The 21,085-nt window shown below is 39.9% G+C and overlaps 2 protein-coding genes across 2 annotated transcripts; both read right to left on the minus strand.

Annotated features, from left to right (window-relative positions):
* Positions 1-81: 81 nt before the first annotated feature.
* Positions 82-16,598, minus strand: LOC136753869 (extracellular calcium-sensing receptor-like). The gene is made up of 9 exons (XM_066710252.1): positions 16,591-16,598; positions 11,950-12,241; positions 10,990-11,820; positions 10,175-10,384; positions 9,799-9,922; positions 8,660-9,566; positions 4,805-4,881; positions 1,468-1,537; positions 82-100 (listed from the first exon to the last, which is right to left on the minus strand). The coding sequence occupies exons 1-9, from the start codon at positions 16,596-16,598 to the stop codon at positions 82-84; spliced, it is 2,538 nt and encodes an 845-aa protein (XP_066566349.1).
* A 296-nt stretch (positions 16,599-16,894) lies between these two features.
* On the minus strand, positions 16,895-20,426 carry LOC136753870 (extracellular calcium-sensing receptor-like). Its single transcript, XM_066710253.1, has 5 exons — positions 20,154-20,426; positions 18,919-19,749; positions 18,415-18,642; positions 17,974-18,097; positions 16,895-17,775 (listed from the first exon to the last, which is right to left on the minus strand). The coding sequence occupies exons 1-5, from the start codon at positions 20,409-20,411 to the stop codon at positions 16,895-16,897; spliced, it is 2,322 nt and encodes a 773-aa protein (XP_066566350.1). The 5' UTR covers positions 20,412-20,426.
* Between the last annotated feature and the right edge of the window lie 659 nt (positions 20,427-21,085).

Here is a 21,085-nt window from a genome sequence, read left to right on the forward strand (position 1 = left end):
AAAACAAACTAACAAAAGAAAGGCAAAATAAACAAACAAGCATAGGCAATATTTCACAGACACTCCAAGTTTTGATACTGGTCATGGTAGTGTGGGGTCTCTGAAACAAAGAACAGGGAGGTTAAATAGGGTGAGGCACAGCTTGGTCAGAGCGCTGATTACTGTGTGCATCAGCACAGCAGGTGCATCCAACTACCTGGTGCAAAGCACCTACATTGTTGTTGATGCTGATAAGACAGCACAGTCCTCATCAACAGCTGTACTGTGACAGGGCCAACCTGTCACATACCCTCACCCCCAGAATGGGGCCAAGGCCCATTTGGAACCAAAGTAGGGGTGGGTGGACGGCAGACAAAATCTGCCTTGATGTGCACTCAGAATTGGTATCCCTGCAGAGCCATGTAGCCAAGAGACATAATTTGTAGCACCCAAGAGGCCTCAGGGGCGATGCGCAGCCTTGCTGGTACAGAGGCTGAGGAGCTTGAGAGCTGCCCTGTGGGGATGAATGTAACCAATGAAGCAGTCAGGAGCAAATAGAGGAGGGAACACATGTGCGGTCAGCTGGGCAGTTGGAAGGAGCCGGGTCGGAGGTGAGAGCTTGTCCTATCTGGTCCAGGATATCCCATCGAATGGGAGCCAGGATGCAAGTATGAGGGAGAATGGGATCTGAGGAGGGCGGAACTGTATCTGCATCAAACTGGTGCGAGAGGGCATCTGCCTTGGTATTCTTGGAGCCTGGACAATATGTAATGGAGAAGTGGAAGCAGGTAAAAAAATAACACCAATCGTTTTTTTGCCAACTGGATATATGTCACAGTGACTGGGTTTTAATCACTTGTTATTACCCTTGCACTCGTTATTATATTATTGTGTGTTTTTCTTTATTAGTTTTTCACTATTGTTCAATAGTTGTTCTGTGGTTTGGGTTTCTTCACTTTTGTAATTTTCATGTGTGTTTTATTATTCTCTTGCCAAGCCACCTATCCAGAGCACATTTCCACGTGGATCCACCCGCATTCCCCAGTTGATTGTTTCACCCAAGCCCCCTACCTGTAGACCAGGAGTCAGTCGGCAGTCAGAGACCGAAGCAGAGACGGCAGCAGCAGCTGTTGTGTATGTCTTCCTGGCCGAGCATGTGCGACCTGTAGCACAGGGTGGGAGGCTCAGAAGTAGGCAGCAGTGGTGGTGGTGAAGATGCATGGCTTCTTTTCAAGTTAATGTGGATTATAGCTCTGTTTCCAGAAGGTGGAATTGATTCCTGGTGAGCAGTGAAGAGTTGCAGTAAGAGAGGATGGTTTCCTTCATGCAAAGGTTAAGTGTACAATCGTGTGCTATTGTGGATTAACATGTGTGAAAAGAGACAAGAAAGGATAAGGTGTGTAACAACCCTTTAATTTGAACTGCTACCACTGTTTGCCCCTCCCGTGCGCTTTACCTGTTGGCTGTACACACAGCTCCCGGACTTACCTGTTTTTCAGCATTTGAAGCACCTTTGCCGACAGGGTTACAGTACTGTCCCTCTCCAGGTTGTGCGCCACTGAAAGGAGAAGAGAGCGAGCGAGAGAGAGGGACAGCTGGGTATTATTATTATTATTATTATTATTATTATTATTATTATTATTATTATTATTATTATTATTATTATTAATTAATGTATTTATTTATTTATTTATTTATTTATTTATTTCATTATTTCATTATTTATTTCATTATTTATTTATTTATTTATTTATTTATTAGCAGCGCCCTGATCCAGGGCAACTTACAAAATATATAAGAACAATACAAAGTGCAATAATACAGTACAGTTCAAAGCATAATGTAATTTACAAATTCCAATTTACACAAATGTATAGGAAATATACAGTAAACAATATAAGTCCAACATCCTAGACTGCAAAAAGCTATGGGGCCAGGGTATGGCACAGGATTGAACCGCAGCACCAGTCCGTGGTGGTGAGAAGCACCGTGTTGGTTGAAGAATCTGAAAAAGATCAACATTGAAATTAATAGAAGGTAATAGGCTGTGAGGACTAAATCCAAAAGAGCCCCAATACCACACATGCTTAGTGGTGGTGGTGTGTGGTGTTGCTGGCTGTGGGGATAGGCAAAGGGTCTGTGTTGCACGTTTTGCATTTTAAATCTCCTGATTTGCTTACAAGGGAAATTCTTAGATATTTTAGTGCCCTTTTAGTTAGGATCCTTATTATATATTCCTTATTTTTGGCCTTTGTGTTTCATTTGGGTAGGGTTTTTATAGCAATATTGCCCGGGCTATTAAAGGCATTTTAGATTTTAGTTTTAAATTTGAATTTGAATTTAATAGTGTATTTTCACCTCTTTGCCTAATTGAATACAGACTTTGTGCCCTGTATTGATTATCTGTCTGATTTACCATCCTTGTATCTGTCGTGGTATACTGGGGTCCTGAGGTGTGCCTGTGTGGGGAAAGGTTGGGTGGCTTGAGCCCCTGTCCTCATTAAACTGAGGTGGTGTAGTCGAATGTGTTCACATGCTATTTCCAACCTTGCCGTGTGACATATATTCCAGGTTTTGGTGATCTGTCAGTACAAGAAATGGCCTTTTGCCAATGTTGCCATTATTCGAATGCCAATATGATGGCCAGTAGCTCTTGATTTTCTATATCAAAATTGTGCTCCACGGGAGCTTCTTCAAGTAGAAGGTGCATGGATAGAGTTTGGGCTGTAGCTGCTTCAGACCAGGGCCAGGAATGCGAACGGATCCTTTAAGAAGAGAGGTGAGTAGTGAGGTGATGGAAATGAAGATACTAATGAAACATCTGTAGAAGTTGGCAAATCCTAGAAATCATTGCATTTCTTTGATAGTATGAGGCTGAGGCTAGTCAGTGATAGTGTGCACTTTATCCTGATGCATATGCACTCCATGGGAATCAATGACATATCTAAGAAAGGTTATGTGTTGTTGGTGAAACTCAAATTTGTAAAAATTGACCTGTTCCAGTGCAGCTGGCACTAGTGTCATGGGCGGGGCGTGACAGACTTAATTAATGCAATTAGTTAATTACCTAACTTTGTTTTTTTCTTCACTTCATTATTATTATTCTTTTGTATTTTGTGCACTTTCTTTCATTGGTTATTTATTTATAATGAAGTGTGGCTTCTCTTATGTTTATTTTGTGTGGTTTTTATTATGTTTAATTTAATTGGGTTTCTTTGTTTTTTGCACGCCACCAATCAACATTCCCACATGGACTTACCTGGACTGAAATACTTGATTGTTTTCACCTGTGCCCGTTTCCCTAACTGCCTATAAAGGCTGAGGTTTTCAGCATTCAGGAGGAGCAACTGACTGAGACACACAGCACACACGGAGTGCATCGTGGGCACTAAACTGTAGCATTGGGCTGGAGGGAAAGCGGGTGATTCGGAGACAGGGCGCAGGGCGCAGGGCGCAGGGCGCAGGGCGCAGGGCGCAGGGCGCAGGGCGCAGGGCGCAGGGCACCCTGAAGCAGGATTATAAATTACTGTTAAGAGGAAACCCCTGGAGACCCGGACGGAGACAGAGGAGAAGGACACTAAATTGCTGGAGTTCACAGCGAGACTACGGAGTGTTAAGTACCTCACTTAAGTTTCTGGGGAGGTTTCGAGGAAAGATAAGGCATACACAGTGATACGTGAACTTGCTTTATTGAGACATTCGAATCAGCTTTTGACAGTGATTAATCCTTGTGGTATTTTACGTGAACAGAGAGGGTCTCTGTGCTGGGACACCATGGCTGCCAGGGAGTGACCGTTGGACATTACATGGCGCATTACAGTGACCAACAAGTCAGCGGGGCCTATGGCATTACAGTGTCTGCATCTGGGGATTCAGCCTGTTGGGCCACATAGAGGTACAGGCGGGCCACTTGGGATCCAGCCTCATAGGTCCTCTGGAGCAGGGTTTCAGTGACCCAGCACTGCCTGCTGGGACAAGTCCTGAGGCTCCGCAGACAGGGGAATAGTTCCGCAATGGTGAAATTGACCTGCAGGAAGTCTGTCAATCCTGCCTCTCTCTTGCCCACTGAATGACATCCCAGAGCTCTGCCTGTCGTCCCATATGAGCAGGGAAATTGTTCTTAGCTGACAGAGGTGGAGGTGGCGGGGTTGCGTCCTCCACCGTCAGGTCTGCCTCCAGTTCCAAGTCCGCATTTGAGTGAGAGGGGGTCCTCCTCCTAGGATGTCTGCTAACTGCCCCTGTCTGGAGACTGGGCAGAGAGGCTCCCTTCAGACTCCAGCAGTGCAGTGTGCACAGGCAGTGGAGCCATCGGGGGAGAGGGAGGGGAAGGAGACGGAGGAGGGGCCACATGAGTCACCTGGGCCGCCTAGGCACTTAAGATTGCATAGATCTGGTCCATTCTGGCATTGAGAGCCAGAAGGGTAGGATCGTGTGCTCTGTCCGCAGAGCTGGGGCCCCTGTGCCTGTAGTGAGGTGGCCGGCAATAAAAAGGAGGAGGAGGAGGAGGGGGCCCGGGGGGGCACTCCGTAGGCCTTCCTTTATGCTCTGGGATTAGAGTGGTAACCCTGATGGCTTCCCTAGCTGCAAGCTGGTTCTCAGCAAGGCTTTTACCCACTTTACTGTGGAGCTTGGAGCTGGGCAGCACGCATATAAACTGCTCCTGGTCTGCCACCTGTGTCACCGACTGTGTCTCTGGAGTCAGCCACCTATGACACGCATCCCTTAGCAGCTGTGTAACAGCAACAGGTGACTGGTTCGAACTGGAGGTTCCTGAATTTCTGCCGCTGTCTGTTGGCCTTGAGTCCCACCCAGTCAGTACACTCACTTTTCACCACCTGCAGCATGGGCTGCAGCTGGGGCTTCCCCTGTGAGAAGGGGTGCCAGGCGTACAGCCCACTCCAACTTTAGCCAACCACAACACAGAGCAATGTGTTCAAAGATAGTAATAAATGCATCAGGGTCATGACCCTTTCCCATTTTGGGGACTTTCAAGCCAACCCTGGCTGGCTCTCTAACCAGTTGCTCTGGTGTCAGGGTAGGAGGGTGTAGCGTTATGTTGGGTGTATTTGGATAAGAGCATTTGGGCTCTGAGCTGAAGCACTGATCTAAAGAAGACCTCTCCCCCCCCAAAGTTATCAGATTTCCTTAGCTCATCAGCTTGGAACTGGTTTGCATCAAAGTGACAGTTTTGGGGAGGATGGCACCGAGAAGAGGCCAAATAGTTTGGAATTCTGCTATGAAATGTCTGGAGAAAGGGGCCTGTAGGTGATTAAAACTCTTTGAAGTGGATGAGAGCCGAAATCCCGACATAGAGCTACGAACCCGGGCCTCACCTGAACCAGTAACTCACTGCCACAGCTCAACCTGTAGCTCTGTTGCCCGAACCGGAACCAGAAACCAACCAAGTCTTTGCCGGCAACAGAAGAGTTAAACTGGGAGAAGGAGATTGAGCCGTACGAAGAATTCTTTTAAAGGACTTTATTAAATAAAGAACTTTACAGACTGCGCTGCCCGCCTGTGCCCACCTGATCAGTGGAGTTTTACAGCTGGACAATTGACTAAGTCGACTGTATACGAAAGTGTCAGTCATTTAAATAGCTATTTGAGTCTTAAGAAACTTGACCCTTGGAACAAACAGGGCCCTGCTTTCCTCAAAGACTTTGTCTTCAAGTAACTATGGTGGAACCCTGCTTACAAAGAAGATTTTGTGCACAACCTTGGAGCCTTCAAACCAGTGGAAAATCTGTTTGGAAACGACTCTACTTTCGCGAAACCCCAACTTCCAGGTGCATCGACTGAGTGGAAGTTCTTGGACAAAGCCGAACCGGACTGCCTTTGTTCCAAACCACACGGACCTCGTGCCGTGTGCTGTTATCTGAGCCCGAAGACAGAGAGGCCTCTCTGCGACGAAGTTCAGATAAGTTTAACAGTTTGGAGTTCATGATTCATGACATTTGAGAAGTCAATTAGAAATGTTAATCTGTGATTCATAACTCTAGAATGTGTAATATCATGTAGTTTTCTTAAATATAAATGTGTGTTGCATTAAACTGTTTTGTTGATAATTTTAGAAATAAAATCTGTCAACGCCGAGAAATATCTTCTCATTCCTGTTTAACTGTTTAGTCTGAAATTGACACAAGTTAATAGACATTAGATTATTGGGGGCCCTGCCTATCCTTAATCATTGAATAATAATCAGTTAAGTGAAATTGTGGTAACAAGTAATGATAGGATCTTTCTCGGCACCTAAACGTAAATGAGACTGATATATATATATAACGAGAAGTTACCTGACATAAATACTAACCTGCGTAGTTATTTAATGTCTGACTAATAATACTAACGAGAGACTCACCTTCGTCTTACTAACCGGTATTGTAGTCAATGTGTTTATAACCTTTTTTGTTTAACGATTTGTGTTATCATATGTGATCCCATGGTCTTTGATTTGGTCACAGAAGTGATTTGTCTTTGATTTGTTGATCTAGAGTTGAATTTTTATTAGTTTTTCCCTTTTGTATAATTAGTGTAGTGCTACATTTAGTCTTTGTTTTGAATAAATTTGACAATTTATATCTTTGGAATTGGTGTCTGCGTCCAATTATTACAGAAATTGAGTTCTACAAGATTCCAGGATTCGTGATAAGGTGATACTATAAATTCACTTCTTTAATTGAAATTTATAAGTGTACCTTACGCTACATAATTGGTGCCCCGTGTGAGGAATCTTAGACTGAAAAGAACTAATTTCTGTAATAGTTATTGGAGAGCTTTGTCCAGAAATCCAGATTCCAAAGTTTTGAAATAAGAAAACTTTTGTAGGCACGATACACTGTTTGTACTCTAAAGGGCGCTCTAGAATTGCCCACGTGGTATGTGTATGGTTTCCAAAGTCACAAAAGGTTAAGTCTGTTTTAGTTACTTGTGATAAATTGTTGAAATCCTAAGCGTTGGCATTAGAGTCATTAGGTGATTAATCGAGTACTGTTCTGTTGGGTTGTTACTGAATAGCCAAAACAATGATTACCCAAATGTCCCCATGTGAAGCATTGATTGTTAAGGTACCAGGAACAGAGATTCCTGAATTCCTTGGACGCCTATGCAGTTTGGACTTTGAAGTAGAGTTACGTCGAACTCAGTTGTTAAACGACACTACGACGCAACTCGAAAAAGAGTCGATAGAGGTGGTGAAAGTTATGGCTAGCTTAGCACTTGCGAGCTCAAGGTTAGTGAACTGGAGCATAAGCAAGTTTGAAAAACTGAAAAAGCTAGGAGAAAAGTATGCAAAAGTGAAAGAAGAAAGAGCCAAACGGCATGGAATGGTTTTAGAATTTGAAGGAAAGCTAGATACTTGTGGAAAACAAGTCATTGTGTTGAATGCTGAAAAAGAGGACTTAATTGAACAGAGAGAGCAATTAGGAAATGATTTAAGACAATGTCAAGACGAATTGGAAACAACTCTGATCCAAGTAAAAGGTCTGCAAAATGACAGATGTAAAGCGGTTGAAAATGAAAGAATAGTTTTGAAGGACCGGGATGTTTTGGAAATGCGTCTTTGCAAAACAGTCAGGGAGAAAGATTTGGGCACTGTAAAAATGGAGATACTCGAAGGCGAGGCGAGAAGTCAATTAGAAATGTTAATTTGTGATTCATAACTCTAGAATGTGTAATATCATTTAGTTTTCTTAAATATAAATGTGTGTTGCATTAAACTGTTTTGTTGATAATTTTAGAAATAAAATCTGTCAACGCCGAGAAATATCTTCTCATTCCTGTTTAACTGTTTAGTCTGAAATTGACACAAGTTAATAGACAACAGATTATAGGTGGCCCTGCCTATCCTTAATCATTGAATAATAATCAGTTAAGGGAAATTGTGGTAAAAAGTAATGATAGGATCTTTCTCGGCACCTAAACGTAAATGAGACTGATATATATATATAACGAGAAGTTACCTGACATTAAATACTAACCTGCGTAGTTATTTAATGTCTGACTAACAATACTAATGAGAGACTCACCTTCGTCTTACTAACCGGTATTGTAGTCAATGTGTTTATAACCTTTTTTGTTTAACGATTTGTGTAATATCATATGCGATCCCATGGTCTTTGATTTGGTGACGGAAGTGATTTGTCTTTGATTTGTTGATCTAGAGTTTAATTTTTAATTAGTTTTTTCCTTTTGTATAATTAGTGTAGTGCTACATTTAGTCTTTGTTTTGAATAAATTTGACAATTTATATCTTTGGAATTGGTGTCTGTGTCCAATTATTACAGAAATTGAGTTCTACAAGATTCCAGGATTCGTGATAAGGTGATACTATAAATTCACTTCTTTAGTTGAATTTTATAAGTGTACCTTACGCTACAAAAGAGTGGCGATACATCTCACTATCAGTGAAGTATCAGGTTATATAAATAATGGAAAGTACCCTGCACAAAATTAACATGCGACACATTAGATATGTAAACAAAACTCAAACTGCAAAAAGCTTTAAATTGTTTTATGATATTTTCTGTAGCTCCCTGCATTAGACTATAATTTTACATCTTAGGTAATATCTATTAAAGGAACTTTATTCTGCAATCAATGCATGGGCACATGTTATAGAACCTATTATAGAACATGTAATGAAAAACCACCTTAATGTAAGTGAATTTATTTTGTAAGTTACTTCTTAGGAGCTGCTCTCCCCATGAGGGATTTCTTGGTGTTTTTCTCCGGATGAAGAAGAATAATGTAACATTTTGGAGCAAAGATCGCAATGAGGAGACCGAAGCTTGAAGCCAAGATGGCAAATATCTCGACAGCGTCCGAGTATTTCCCCGGAGAGCTGACATACGCTGGAATGAAAGCGATCCAAACTGCACAGAAGATGAGCATGCTGAAAGTGATGAACTTGGCTTCATTAAAGGTATCTGGCAAATTTCTGGCCAGGAAAGCCAGCAGAAGGCACACACTGGCTAGAAAGCCTATGTAACCAAGCAGGCAGCTAAATCCAGTGATGGATCCAATGTTACATTCAAAAATGATTTTTGAGTTTTGATACTTGGTGTTTTTGAAAGGCACAGGGGATGCTGTGGTCAGCCATATTATACAGATCACAGCTTGGATTACTGTAAAGCAGAAAACAGTGCCTCTCTGTTGGGCAGCTCCAAACCATTTCATGACATTGTTATCAGGAAGTGTAGCTTTAAATGCCATTATGACAACAATAGTTTTGACAAGAATACAAGAGATGCACAAAACAAAGCTGATCCCAAACACAACATGTCTCAGCATACAAGTCAAGTGCAGTGGCTGGCCAATAAAGAGCAAAGAGCAAAGAAAGCAGAGAATCAATGAAAGCAGCAGGAGGAAGCTCAGTTCTGAGTTGTTGGCTTTTACAACTGGGGTGTTCCTGTAGTAAATGAACACGACTAAAACTCCAGCTGAAACACACGACCCGAACAGAGAGACTGTTGTCAGGGAAATTCCCAGAGGCTCCTCATAGGAGAGAAACTCAATGTCCTTCAGCACACACTGGTCTCTTCTTGGGTTGGACCAGAAATCTGGTGGACATTTGACACACACATTGGAATCTGAGAGGAAAAAAGAGAAGCAGATCAAGATCACATTTTTTAAAGAAAGTAGAATGTAGCACATAAACTCCTTAAGACTTTTTTTTCCATATAATTTAGGATTTTTTTTTTTTAAAAGGTCCACCCTGAAAATCAAATACTTTGTCCTGCACTGTTTTTCATGAAAGTTTATTTTGGAATCATGACATTACAGGAAAAATCTAGAGTATGTCAGTACAGAAACTTCGCCTACCAGTGTAGTTGCTGATTTCTCCCTCTGCACAAGGTATACAGTCGAAACAGCAGAGTGGCTCCCCTTTCCTGGCTGCCTTTCTGGTACCAGGCAGACAGCCTTCACTGCACACAGACCTGGGAGGCTGGAACACGACAATAAACATGTTCACATCATGCTGCAATTATTCTCTCAAACTTATAGTTTTAAGTATTTCTGTAAAAAAGTATTTTTGATATGGAAAATTTTTCTTTATAGATTTCATCTAATTTTGCTTAATCAGTGCATACTAGTAAGAAACAGAATTCATGAAGGATATTATATTTAAATTGGTGATATGAATCTCATGTCAGTACGTTTCTCATTTTCGTAATTTACCAGAAAATACAGGACATACAGTGTTAGAATCGAAATGCCAAAAGATCTTGTCCTCTTGGAGTGTAAGTTCCTGTCCAGCAGGAGCCGACTCATCGAACAGACCGATTGTTTCTATTTTCACAGAGCCGTCGTTGTCCCTCTGCCAGTTCATCACATCATATATTGCTGGAGTGTCCCCATTCTCATCAAAGGACACCCTGTCTCCAAAGTGAGTAGTGAAGTTCACTCTCTTCAGATAGTGCAGAAGCTTTGAGATTAAATAGTGAAGCAAAATATATGGAATTAAATGGAAGTGAGTTTGTTAATACAAGCTGTTTTCAAAATAATTATACAATAATGTATCATTGATCTATCTTTTCAATTGATAATATTTGCATTTAGAGGACGATTATTTCTGAATTATCAGAAAATCCATATGAGATACTGTTTATTTAATAAGGCTCGAGTGAAATATGAATTTAAGTTGTCGTTATTGTGAATGTAAATAACAACAAAAACAAAAACAAACTAAAAGTGTGAATGCACTAAAACATTTTGGCTGCTTGTTTTGCAATATTTGCTTGTAACAATACACCGTGCTAGTATTATCATATGGCTAGCCTTAAAAACTCTTGAGAGATAAATAAGTTCAAACGTTTTGTGTTCTGGCTTTAGTGTCTTCAGTATATACAATACATCCTGTGCATTTTATGTTTTAACAGAAAATAACACAAAGTTTTAATACATATTACTGATTTGAAGACATTTTCTGCATATCTTTCCAGATTTCAACAATGTAACAATATTCATTGACACTTACATTTATCACATAATAAAACTAAAACAATTTCTCACCTGCCAGGGCTGCACACTTGTGATGTCGGCACAGGAGGTATTTTCAAAGGGCCCTTTTCCTGATTTACAGGACATCAGATTATGAAGGGAATGTGCTAAGGCGTACACTGCTTTATAAGCATTATAGGATTCTCTCAAATTTGATATGGCAGTATAGGCAGTCTGTGTACTCTTGATATCCTCTGATCCTGTACATATTCTGCTCTTTTCCAGTTCTGAAGAATTTGAACTAATTGTGTTTGACTGGAATTTGCAATTAAACATTTCTTCCCAGAACTGGTTGATTAAATTGTTGTTGGGGTCACGGATTGGACGAACCTGGAGGAGAAAGTCTTTCAGCCCTGGGATTTCTCCTCTACGAATGGCGATTCCTATTGTGCCACCAAATGAGCTGAACGTTTCCTCATTGAGTATTACTGTGGAAGTAGTCCAAGCTTCACTAGCAATCCACTGTCTGTCTCGAATATCTTGGTAAACAATTTCTCTAGCTAAAGGAGTAAAATATGCTCCTGAGGAGAAAACAATAATAACTCTTGCTGTTGACTGCTTAATAGTTTTTACAATTTTAAGTATTTGAGCCTTTGTGCTGACACTGGGGAGAGTTTCTGAGAAAGCAATGCAGCCAAAGGTATTTGATTGTTCAATAAAAGTCTTGACAGCATACTGACCATAGTCATCACTGCTTGCTATGGCCCCCACCCAGGTCCATCCATAGTGCTTGATAATTTGAATCATGGCTTTGACTTGGAAAGCATCGCTTGGGATAGTCCTGAAAAATGAAGGGAACTGTTTTCTGTTGCTTAAACAGGAGCATGTGGCATAGTAGCTGACCTGGAAAGACAAACATATTTAAATATGTATGCACAATTTATTGTTCATGAAAATAATTATAATATATTAGTAATAGTTCTAAATTAATTAAAGATTATAATTCTTATACATATATATTATTTTCAGTACCAAAGGAAGATGGAAAAGGCCCAGCATTCTGGATATGGAAATGGAATTAGTTGACACAGGATCCCCAACAATGCCTAAGACTGGGGGTGTCCCTGTACAGCTGTAGTCAGTGAAAGTGTCGCCCACTCCGCTGATCAGGGCTGTGGCTGCCTGAAATGCCCCTGCCAGGTTGACACAGTTGTCATACAGCCTGTAGCCCAGAGTGATGTTAGGAAGAAGGACAGGGTCTCTGTTTATTTCCTCAATTGCAAATGCCATTGTCTGTGCCGACTGGAAGGCTGGAAAATAAAACCTGGAAGATGATAGAAGAAGCATTAAAAAAATAGAAAATCATAATACATTGAATGATAATGTGTAATATCATGAACCAATGCACCAACTTTTTATTTTAAATGAATATAATCTCTTATTAATTTCTTATTTCTTATTCCTTGCCTCTGACATGAAGTAAAGCACTTTGTTGAACTTCATAGTATTCAGTGATTACACTCACCTCTCACATCTCAACTGCTCTGGTTTTGAAGTGAAAGTCAGTTCAGGATGTACAGTTTTTAAATGCACATTAAATAATCCCCCCACAATAATGTCACCTTTTCTGTACAACCCATTAAACTGAAAGTTTCCTTGCAGTTTACAAATTGGCATATTAGAAGATAGAACTAAATAATCTGAACCCAGTAATAAAGAAATAAACAGAATTACTTTCATAGCTGCTGAATACATAACCCTATGTGTTCTAATGTAAGACATCACTACTATATAGACACTATCTTATCCCTCAGAGGGTCCTTTGCTAAGCAATATTGTCAATATGATCCTATGTGACATCCCAAAGCTAAACTGTACACATTAGTTTTATTTTGACATGAATAATCCCAGAAACATGTGCAACACAATGATGTTGTTGTTATCAGTTGCCTTTTGGGCTGCAGTATGTTATACATACATGTTGTAGGAGAACCTGTAATTTGCTTGAGATTTTATATATATATACACCGATCAGCCATAACATTATGACCACTGACAGGTGAAGTGAATAACACTGGTAATCTTGTTATCATGGCACCTGTCAGTGGGTGGGATATATTAGGCAGCAAGTGAACATTTTTTCCTCAAAGTTGATGGGTTAGAAGCAGGAAAAATGGGCAAGTGTAAGGATCTGAGCGATTTTGACAAGGGCCAAATTGTGATGGCTAGACGACTGGGTCAGAGCATCTCCAAAACTACAGCTCTTGTGGGGTGTTCCCAGTCTGCAGTGGTCAGTACCTATCAAAAGTGGTCCAAGGAAGGAGAAGCGGTGAACCGGTGACAGGGTCTGGGCAGCCAAGGCTCATTGATGCACGTGGGGAACGAAGGCTGGCCCGTGTGGTCCGATGCAACAGACGAGCTACTGTAGCTCAAATTGCTGAAAAAGTTCATAATGGTTCTGATAGAAAGGTGTCAGGAAAACCAGTGCATCGCAGTTTGATGCGTATGGGCTGCGTAGCCGCAGACCAGTCAGGGTGCCCATGCTGACCCCTGTCCACTGACGAAAGCGCCTACAATGGGCACGTGAGCATCAGAACTGGACCACGGAGCAATGGAAGAAGGTGGCCTGGTCTGATGAATCACGAGTTCAAGGTGTTGACTTGGCCTCCAAATTCCCCAGATCTCTATCCAATCGAGCATCTGTGGGATCTGCTGGACAAACAAGTCTGATCCATGGAGGCCCCACCTCGCAACTTACAGGACTTAAAGGATCTGCTGCTAACGTCTTGGTGCCAGATACCACAGCACACCTTCAGAGGTCTAGTGGAGTCCATGCCTCGACGGGTCAGGGCTGTTTTGATGGCAAAAGGGGGATCTACACAATATTAAGCAGGTGGTCATAATGTTATGGCTAATCGGTGTATATGTGTGTGTGTGTGTGTGTGTGTGTGTGTGTGTGTGTGTGTGTGTGTGTGTGTGCTATATGCAGGGTTTGGAGGTTTACAGAATACTGATTACCTTGTTTTGCAAATAATCTGTAACTTAATCCAATATATTACTTCAAGTAACTTAATCATCAGAATACTTTTAGATTACTTTTGGAAAACTTTCTTTCTTTATTAAAAAGCAAAAGCAGCTGAGTTCAAGAAGTGAAACAAAACATATTACACATTCTTATAATTATTGACGGATTGAAATTGTTTATTTTTATTAAAATTGTAATTCAGATATGTGTCAGTTTAATTATCTTGCATATTTATACGTTGCATTAAGTTGGATTAAGTTTTCTGCTAATCACTCATATCGTGAAACCTATTTTCTTGAAAACTGAAATTGTACCTTGTCTGTAAATTGTAAGTACGGTTAATGCTATTAAAGATTACAGTTTATTTTGTTATATCTGTGAAGATACATGGATCAAGCAACGTGCTATAATAAAGGGGATTCAAATCCCATGTACTGTTATCACCAGTTTCAATTCACCAGGTTCTGAAAACACAGATTGAAATCAATGCATTTGGGGCATTATTTTTAAGTATCAACGAGTGAGGAATTGTATGCATCTTGCTTCTGCAATTAACACATTATTGACATCTTGACTTGATATCTATCAGTTTGAAAAAGTTTAAAGGTTTGACGAAAAGTGATGATCTGCACCAGTGGCGGTTCTAGAGCATTTCAGCTGGGGCCAGTTGTAATATTAGGGGGGCCATAAATTTCTCCGTGGTGCTGGAGTAGGGTGGTGTTTTGTCCGCGAAGCTAGCCGGGAGGGGAGACTGATGGTGTTTTGTCCGTGGTGTTACTGTAGGGGGGAGGCTGACCGTGTTTTGTCCGTGGTGCTAGCATGGGGGGGGGTGCTGACAGTGTTTTGTCCATGGTTCTAGTGGGGCTGGTCTGCTGATGGTGTTTTGTCCTTGGTGCTAGCGGGGGTGGGGGAGGGGTGCTAACATTGTTTTGTCCGTGGTCAGTGGTGCCTCCAAGGGGTGGCCAGGGGGGCCAACCCGATACAATTGTTGCCCCCCCCACTGCCCCCCCTTGCCACAGCACGGCCAAAACATGGTCCTATATTGTATTTATGCATTTTATTTTGCTGTACGTTTGCTGTATGTTTACCAGTCTGTAAAGCGCTCTGTGGCTACCCTGCGAAGGGTGCTATACAAATAAAAATTGATTGATTGATTGATTGATTAAATAACAATAAATGGTCTAATGCACAGACAAGACATAGAGAGCTCATGTTCTTGAGTCCAGGCAAAATGGCAAAAGAGGACGAACTTTGCGCTGATGTCGCATTTTATATAACAGGAAGTGGGAAGGGACCTGTTGTGAGTGACGAGCGCAGGGGCCAATGGCAGCTTTGATAGAGTGACGTTTCAATTGGGTTCCTACGGAAATGCACAGAAACCCCTCCCCTTGGCCAGTACTTCTGACTTGAAAGATAACACTTTGTTGTGTACATCCCCAGCCCCCACCTTTTGGAGTGTTCTCTTTATTGAAAGTTTAGATATGGTAACCCTAGCTAGCTCTGGTTATCTCAGCTAATTATCAGTACAGCAGTAAAATAAGCTACTTAATGTACAGTGTTAAAGATGCATTACAGTTATTTTTGGGGGATGTGTATGCATTATGTCCAATCAGGCATTTCCCATCTTTATTTTTGCATATTAAGGAAACCTTATTTTGTTTGCTAATACCATTCCCTCTTGCACTGAACAAATGCTCAGTGATGTATCCATATTGAACTGCACTGTTGGGGGTGAGGAGGTGGAGAAGTTGTCTATATTGTATATTGTGTTCATGGCAATAAGGTATCACTGTTGTCTATTGTATTAATGTCAGTTTAAAAATAATTTTATCACTAGCAAATTGTAACAAATATGGTGGTACATGTTTGCCGTTTTTTTTATGAATTGCCCATCTCATCTTTGTAATTTGCTTCAGTCTTATCTTACAAACTGAGTTTCTAAAAGCCATTTTACCAAAAAATCTGCCCAGACCACCCTAGAAGATGTCGTCACCTCTGTAATAAACATGCCCCACTTGTGACCCCCACATTTCCAAAATCCTAGAATCTCCCTTGCTAGGCAGCCAATTGTATTTTCTTCCTCAATAAATGTCTGGTAAATTAGGTAAAATGCAGCTATATTAATTTGTCCAGAAAAGTTATGAAATGTAAGTCACATTATGGCAGTATCAATCAAATTTAGCATGATTTTGATTAAAGTATGGAATTCGTATAGATGTGCACATTAAATAACTGTTCTGTGTGCTGTTGCAGAGCAGGCAGAGTGAATTCGAGCTGCTGTAGGAGTGAGGGAGGTGCTCTGGTGTTGTGCGTTCAGGAGAGCACCATCCTCAGGGGCTGCAGTGATCCAGGCCCAGGTGTCAGTCACAGGGAAGAAGAGCAAGAAAACCAACAGATAAAGCTGTTGCAAGTGGCTGCCATATTTGAAATATTTTAACACATTCTTTATTCTGATGTGAGTACATTGATGATGTAAAGAGAACTAGAGAGCACACATTTCTAAATAAGATTTTTTAAATTTAATTTATGAAGAGTGAAGTTAATTCAAATGAAAACTTTTGCACTTTCACAAACATCTAGTTGACCTTTATAATACGCATTAAATTCCAAGATCACACGACTCCACCCGTCAAACACACAATGCTCACCTTGACATTCTTTGATTCTTTGGAAACTTCTCAAAAAGCTGAAAACTTGAAAGAGTGTAGAAGCAACTCAATTTCACTGCAGTATCAGAGAACATAAATAATAGAAAGTACCCTGCACAAAATTAACTTGTGACACATTAGATATGTACAAGAATTTCAAAATTACATTATAACTGTTTTAGCAGTCCTCTGCATTAGATCATAGTTTTACATCTTAATAGCTATTAAAGGAACTTTTTTCCTGCAAACAGTGCATGGGGGAAAAATAATATGTAACCAACATTATGCAAACTGAATTTATAAGTTACTTCTTTGGAGCTGTTCTTCCCATGAGGGCTTTCTTGGTGTTCTTCTCTGGATGAAGCAGAATAATGTAACATTTTGGAGCAAAGATCGCAATGAGGAGACCGAAGCTTGAAGCCAAGATGGCAAATATCTCGACAGCGTCCAAGTATTTCCCCAGAGAGCTGACATACGCTGGAATGAAAGCAATCCAAACTGCACAGAAGATGAGCATGCTGAAAGTGATGAACTTGGCTTCATTAAAGTTATCTGGCAAATTTCTGGCCAGGAAAGCCAGCAGAAAGCACACACTGGCTAGCAAGCCTATGTAACCAAGTAAGCAGCTAAATCCAGTGATGGATCCAACGTTACACTCAAAAATGATTTTTGAGTTTTGATACTTGGTGTTTTTGATAGGCACAGGGGATGCTGTGCTCAGCCATATGATACAGATCACAGCTTGGATTACTGTAAAGCAGAAAACAGTGCCTCTCTGTTGGGCAGCTCCAAACCATTTCATGACATTGTTATCAGGAAGTGTGGCTTTAAATGCCATTATGACAACAATAGTTTTGACGAGAATACAGGAGATACACAAAACAAAGCTGATCCCAAACACAACATGTCTCAGCATACAAGTCAAGTGCAATGGCTGGCCAATAAAGAGCAACGAGCAAAGAAAGCAGAGAATCAATGAAAGCAGCAGGAGGAAGCTCAGTTCTGAGTTGTTGGCTTTTACAACTGGGGTGTTCCTGTAGTAAATGAACACGGCTAAAACTCCAGCTGAAACACATGACCCGAACACAGCGACTGTTGTAAGGGAAATTCCCAGAGGCTCCTCATAGGAGAGAAACTCAATGTCCTTCAGCACACACTGGTCCCTTCTAGGGTTAGACCAGAAATCTGGTGGACATTTTACACACTCAGTTGAATCTGAGAGAAGAAAAAGAGAATATGTAGAATGTCATTTTTATTTAAAGTATATTTAAAAAAGGTTAACCCTGAAAATCTGCAGTTTTTCATGAAAGGTTATTTTGGAATCATGACATTGCAGGAAAAATCTGTCAGTATGTCAAATGTCAGTACAGAAACTCTGCCTACCAGTGTAGTTGCTGATTTCTCCCTCTGCACAAGGTATACAGTCGAAACAGCAGAGTGGCTCCCCTTTCCTGGCTGCCTTTCTGGTACCAGGCAGACAGTTTTCACTGCACACAGACCTGGGGGGCTGGAACACGACAATAAAAAATCATGCTACAATTATTCTCTCACACTCATAATACCTATACTTGGGCATGCTTAAGCTTTAATTAATATATTTTGTATAGTTTTAAGTCTTTCTGTAGTAAAATCTGCTTGTGTTTTTGACATGGAAAATTATTCCTTTATAGGTTTTTTTCATTTTACTTAATTTCAATGCATTTCAATTATAAACAAGTGATACAGTTGTAGAATTAATTAAGGATATTACATTAAAATTGGTGATATACATTTCATGTCAGTGCATTCACATATTCATAATTTAACAGAAGATACAGGACATACAGTATTAGAATCGAAATGCCAAAAGATCTTGTCCTCTTGGAGTGTAAGTTCCTGTCCAGCAGGAGTCGACTCATCAAACAGACCGATTGTTTCTATTTTCATAGAGCCATCGTTGCCCCTCTGCCAGTTCATCACATCATAGATTGCTGGAGTGTCCCCATTCTCATCAAAGGACACCCTGTCTCCATACTGAATAGTGAAGTTCACTGTCTTCATGTAGTGGAGAAGCTTTGAGATTAGTGAAGCAAAATAAATGACATTTTTATTATGACATGGAAGTGAGTTTATTAATATGAGCTGTTTTCAAAATAATCACACTGTACTGCTTGAATGATCTATCTTTTCAATTGATAATATTTGCATTTATAGGACAATTATTTCTTCATATTGCAAGATCCATGCATTCTTTATATATAAATATATATATATTTTTTTCTTCAGATTTCCATAACATAACAAAATTCATTGACACTGAAATGTATCGTATAGAAAACAAATTCTTACCTGCCAGGGCTGCACACGTGTGATGTTGGCACAGGAGTTATATTCAAAGGGACCTTTTCCTGATTGACAGGACATCAGATTATGGAGGGAATGTGCCAAGGCGTACACTGCTTTATAAGCATTGTAAGATTCTCTCAAATTTGATATGGCAGTATAAGTAGTCTGTGCACTATTTATATCCTCTGATCCTGTACATATTTTGCCCTTTTCCACGTCTGACGAATTTGAACTAACTGTTTTCAATTGGAATTTGCAATTGAATATTTCTTCCCAGAACTGGTTGATTAAATTGTTGTTGTTGTCAAAGACAGGTCGAACCTGGAGGAGAAACTCTTTCAGCCCTGGGATTTCTCCACTGTGAATGGCGATTCCTAGTGTGCCACCAAATGAGCTGAACATTTCCTCATTGAGTATTACAGTGGAGGTAGTCCAGCCTTCAGTGGCAATCCACTGTCTGTCTCTGATGTGTTGGTGAACAATTTCTCTAGCTAACGGAATAAAATATGCTCCTGAGGAGAAAACAACAATAACTCTTGCTGTTGATTGCTTAATAGTTTTTACAATTTTAGAAATGTCATCCAATGTGCTGACACTGGGGAGAGTTTCTGAGAAAGCGATGCAGCCAAAGGTATTTGATTGTTCAATAAAAGTCTTGACAGCATACTGGCCATATTCATCACTGCTTGCTATGGCCCCCACCCAGGTCCATCCATAGTGCTTGATTATTTGAATTATGGCTTTGACTTGGAAAGCATCGCTTGGGATAGTCCTGAAAAATGAAGGGAACTCTTTTCTGTTGCTTAAACAGGAGCATGTGGCAAAATAGCTGACCTGGAAAGACAAACAAACACAAAATCAGTATTTGAATTATGTAAAATTATAGATATTTTATTTTTTGTAAAAAACAATATATATATATATATATATATATATATATATATATATATATATATATATATATATATATATATATATATATATATATCATACTTATAATAATAAAAATACTAACCATGTTAATAATAATACTTTCTATATATAGATTTAGATTGTATACATTTTACATATATAAAATATATATAAAGCAAAGAAAAATTAATTTTAAATAATGATATATATATATATATATAATTTATATTGATATTTGTAAATACATTTTTCACTGCTAAATTTTACTTTAAATTGAATTATTCTTTAATTTGTAAATTACTAGCCTCATATACATTTTAAAGTACCAAGGGAACATGGAAAAGGCCCAGCATTCTGGATATGGAAATGGAATTAGTTGACACAGGATCCCCAACAATGCCTAAGACTGGGGGTGTCCCTGTACAGTTATAGTCAGTGAAAGTGTCGCCCACTCCGCTGATCAAGGCTGTGGCTGCCCGAAATGCCCCTGCCAGGTTGACACAGTTGTCATACAGCCTGTAGCCCAGAGTGATGTTAGGGAGAAGGGCAGGGTCTCTGTTTATTTCCTCGATAGCAAAAGCCATAGTCTGTGCTGCCTGGAAGGCTGGAAAATCAAAACTGGGAGATAATAGAAGAAACATTAAAAACTAGAGGACATTGAAATTATCATAATACTTTGAATAATGTTCTACAATATCTGGCAAAAAAATACTTTTTAATGTAATTTCTTATTACTTCAGTTTTTTCTCAAACCTTGCCTCTGGTTTGAAAGTAAAGTAGTTTTGTATCACTCCATAGTATTCAGTGATTACACTCACCTCTCACATCTCAGCTGCTCTGGTTTTGAAGTGAAGGTCAGTTCAGGATGTACTGTTTTTAAATGTGCTTCAAATAATCCCCCAAAAACAATGTCACCTTTTTTGTACAACCCATTCAACTGAAAGTTTCCTTGCAGTTCACAAATTGGCAAATCAGAAGAAAGAGCTAAATAATCTGAACCCAGTAATAAAGAAAGACACAGAATGACTTTCATAGCTGCTGAATACATAACCCTACCTGTTCTATTGTAAGATATTGCTATTATATAGACAGTATCTATCCCTCAGAGAGACCTCTGCTAATATTGCCAATATGATGCTATGTGATATCCCAAAGCTAAACCAAGTAGAGAACATATTAATAGTTTTTTTTTATATTAATTATCCAAAAAACACAATATCCCACATATGGCAAATGTTTAAAATGCATGTTGTTATTA

Source organism: Amia ocellicauda, chromosome 7, assembly GCF_036373705.1.
Source record: "Amia ocellicauda isolate fAmiCal2 chromosome 7, fAmiCal2.hap1, whole genome shotgun sequence".
NCBI classification, from domain to species: domain Eukaryota; kingdom Metazoa; phylum Chordata; class Actinopteri; order Amiiformes; family Amiidae; genus Amia; species Amia ocellicauda.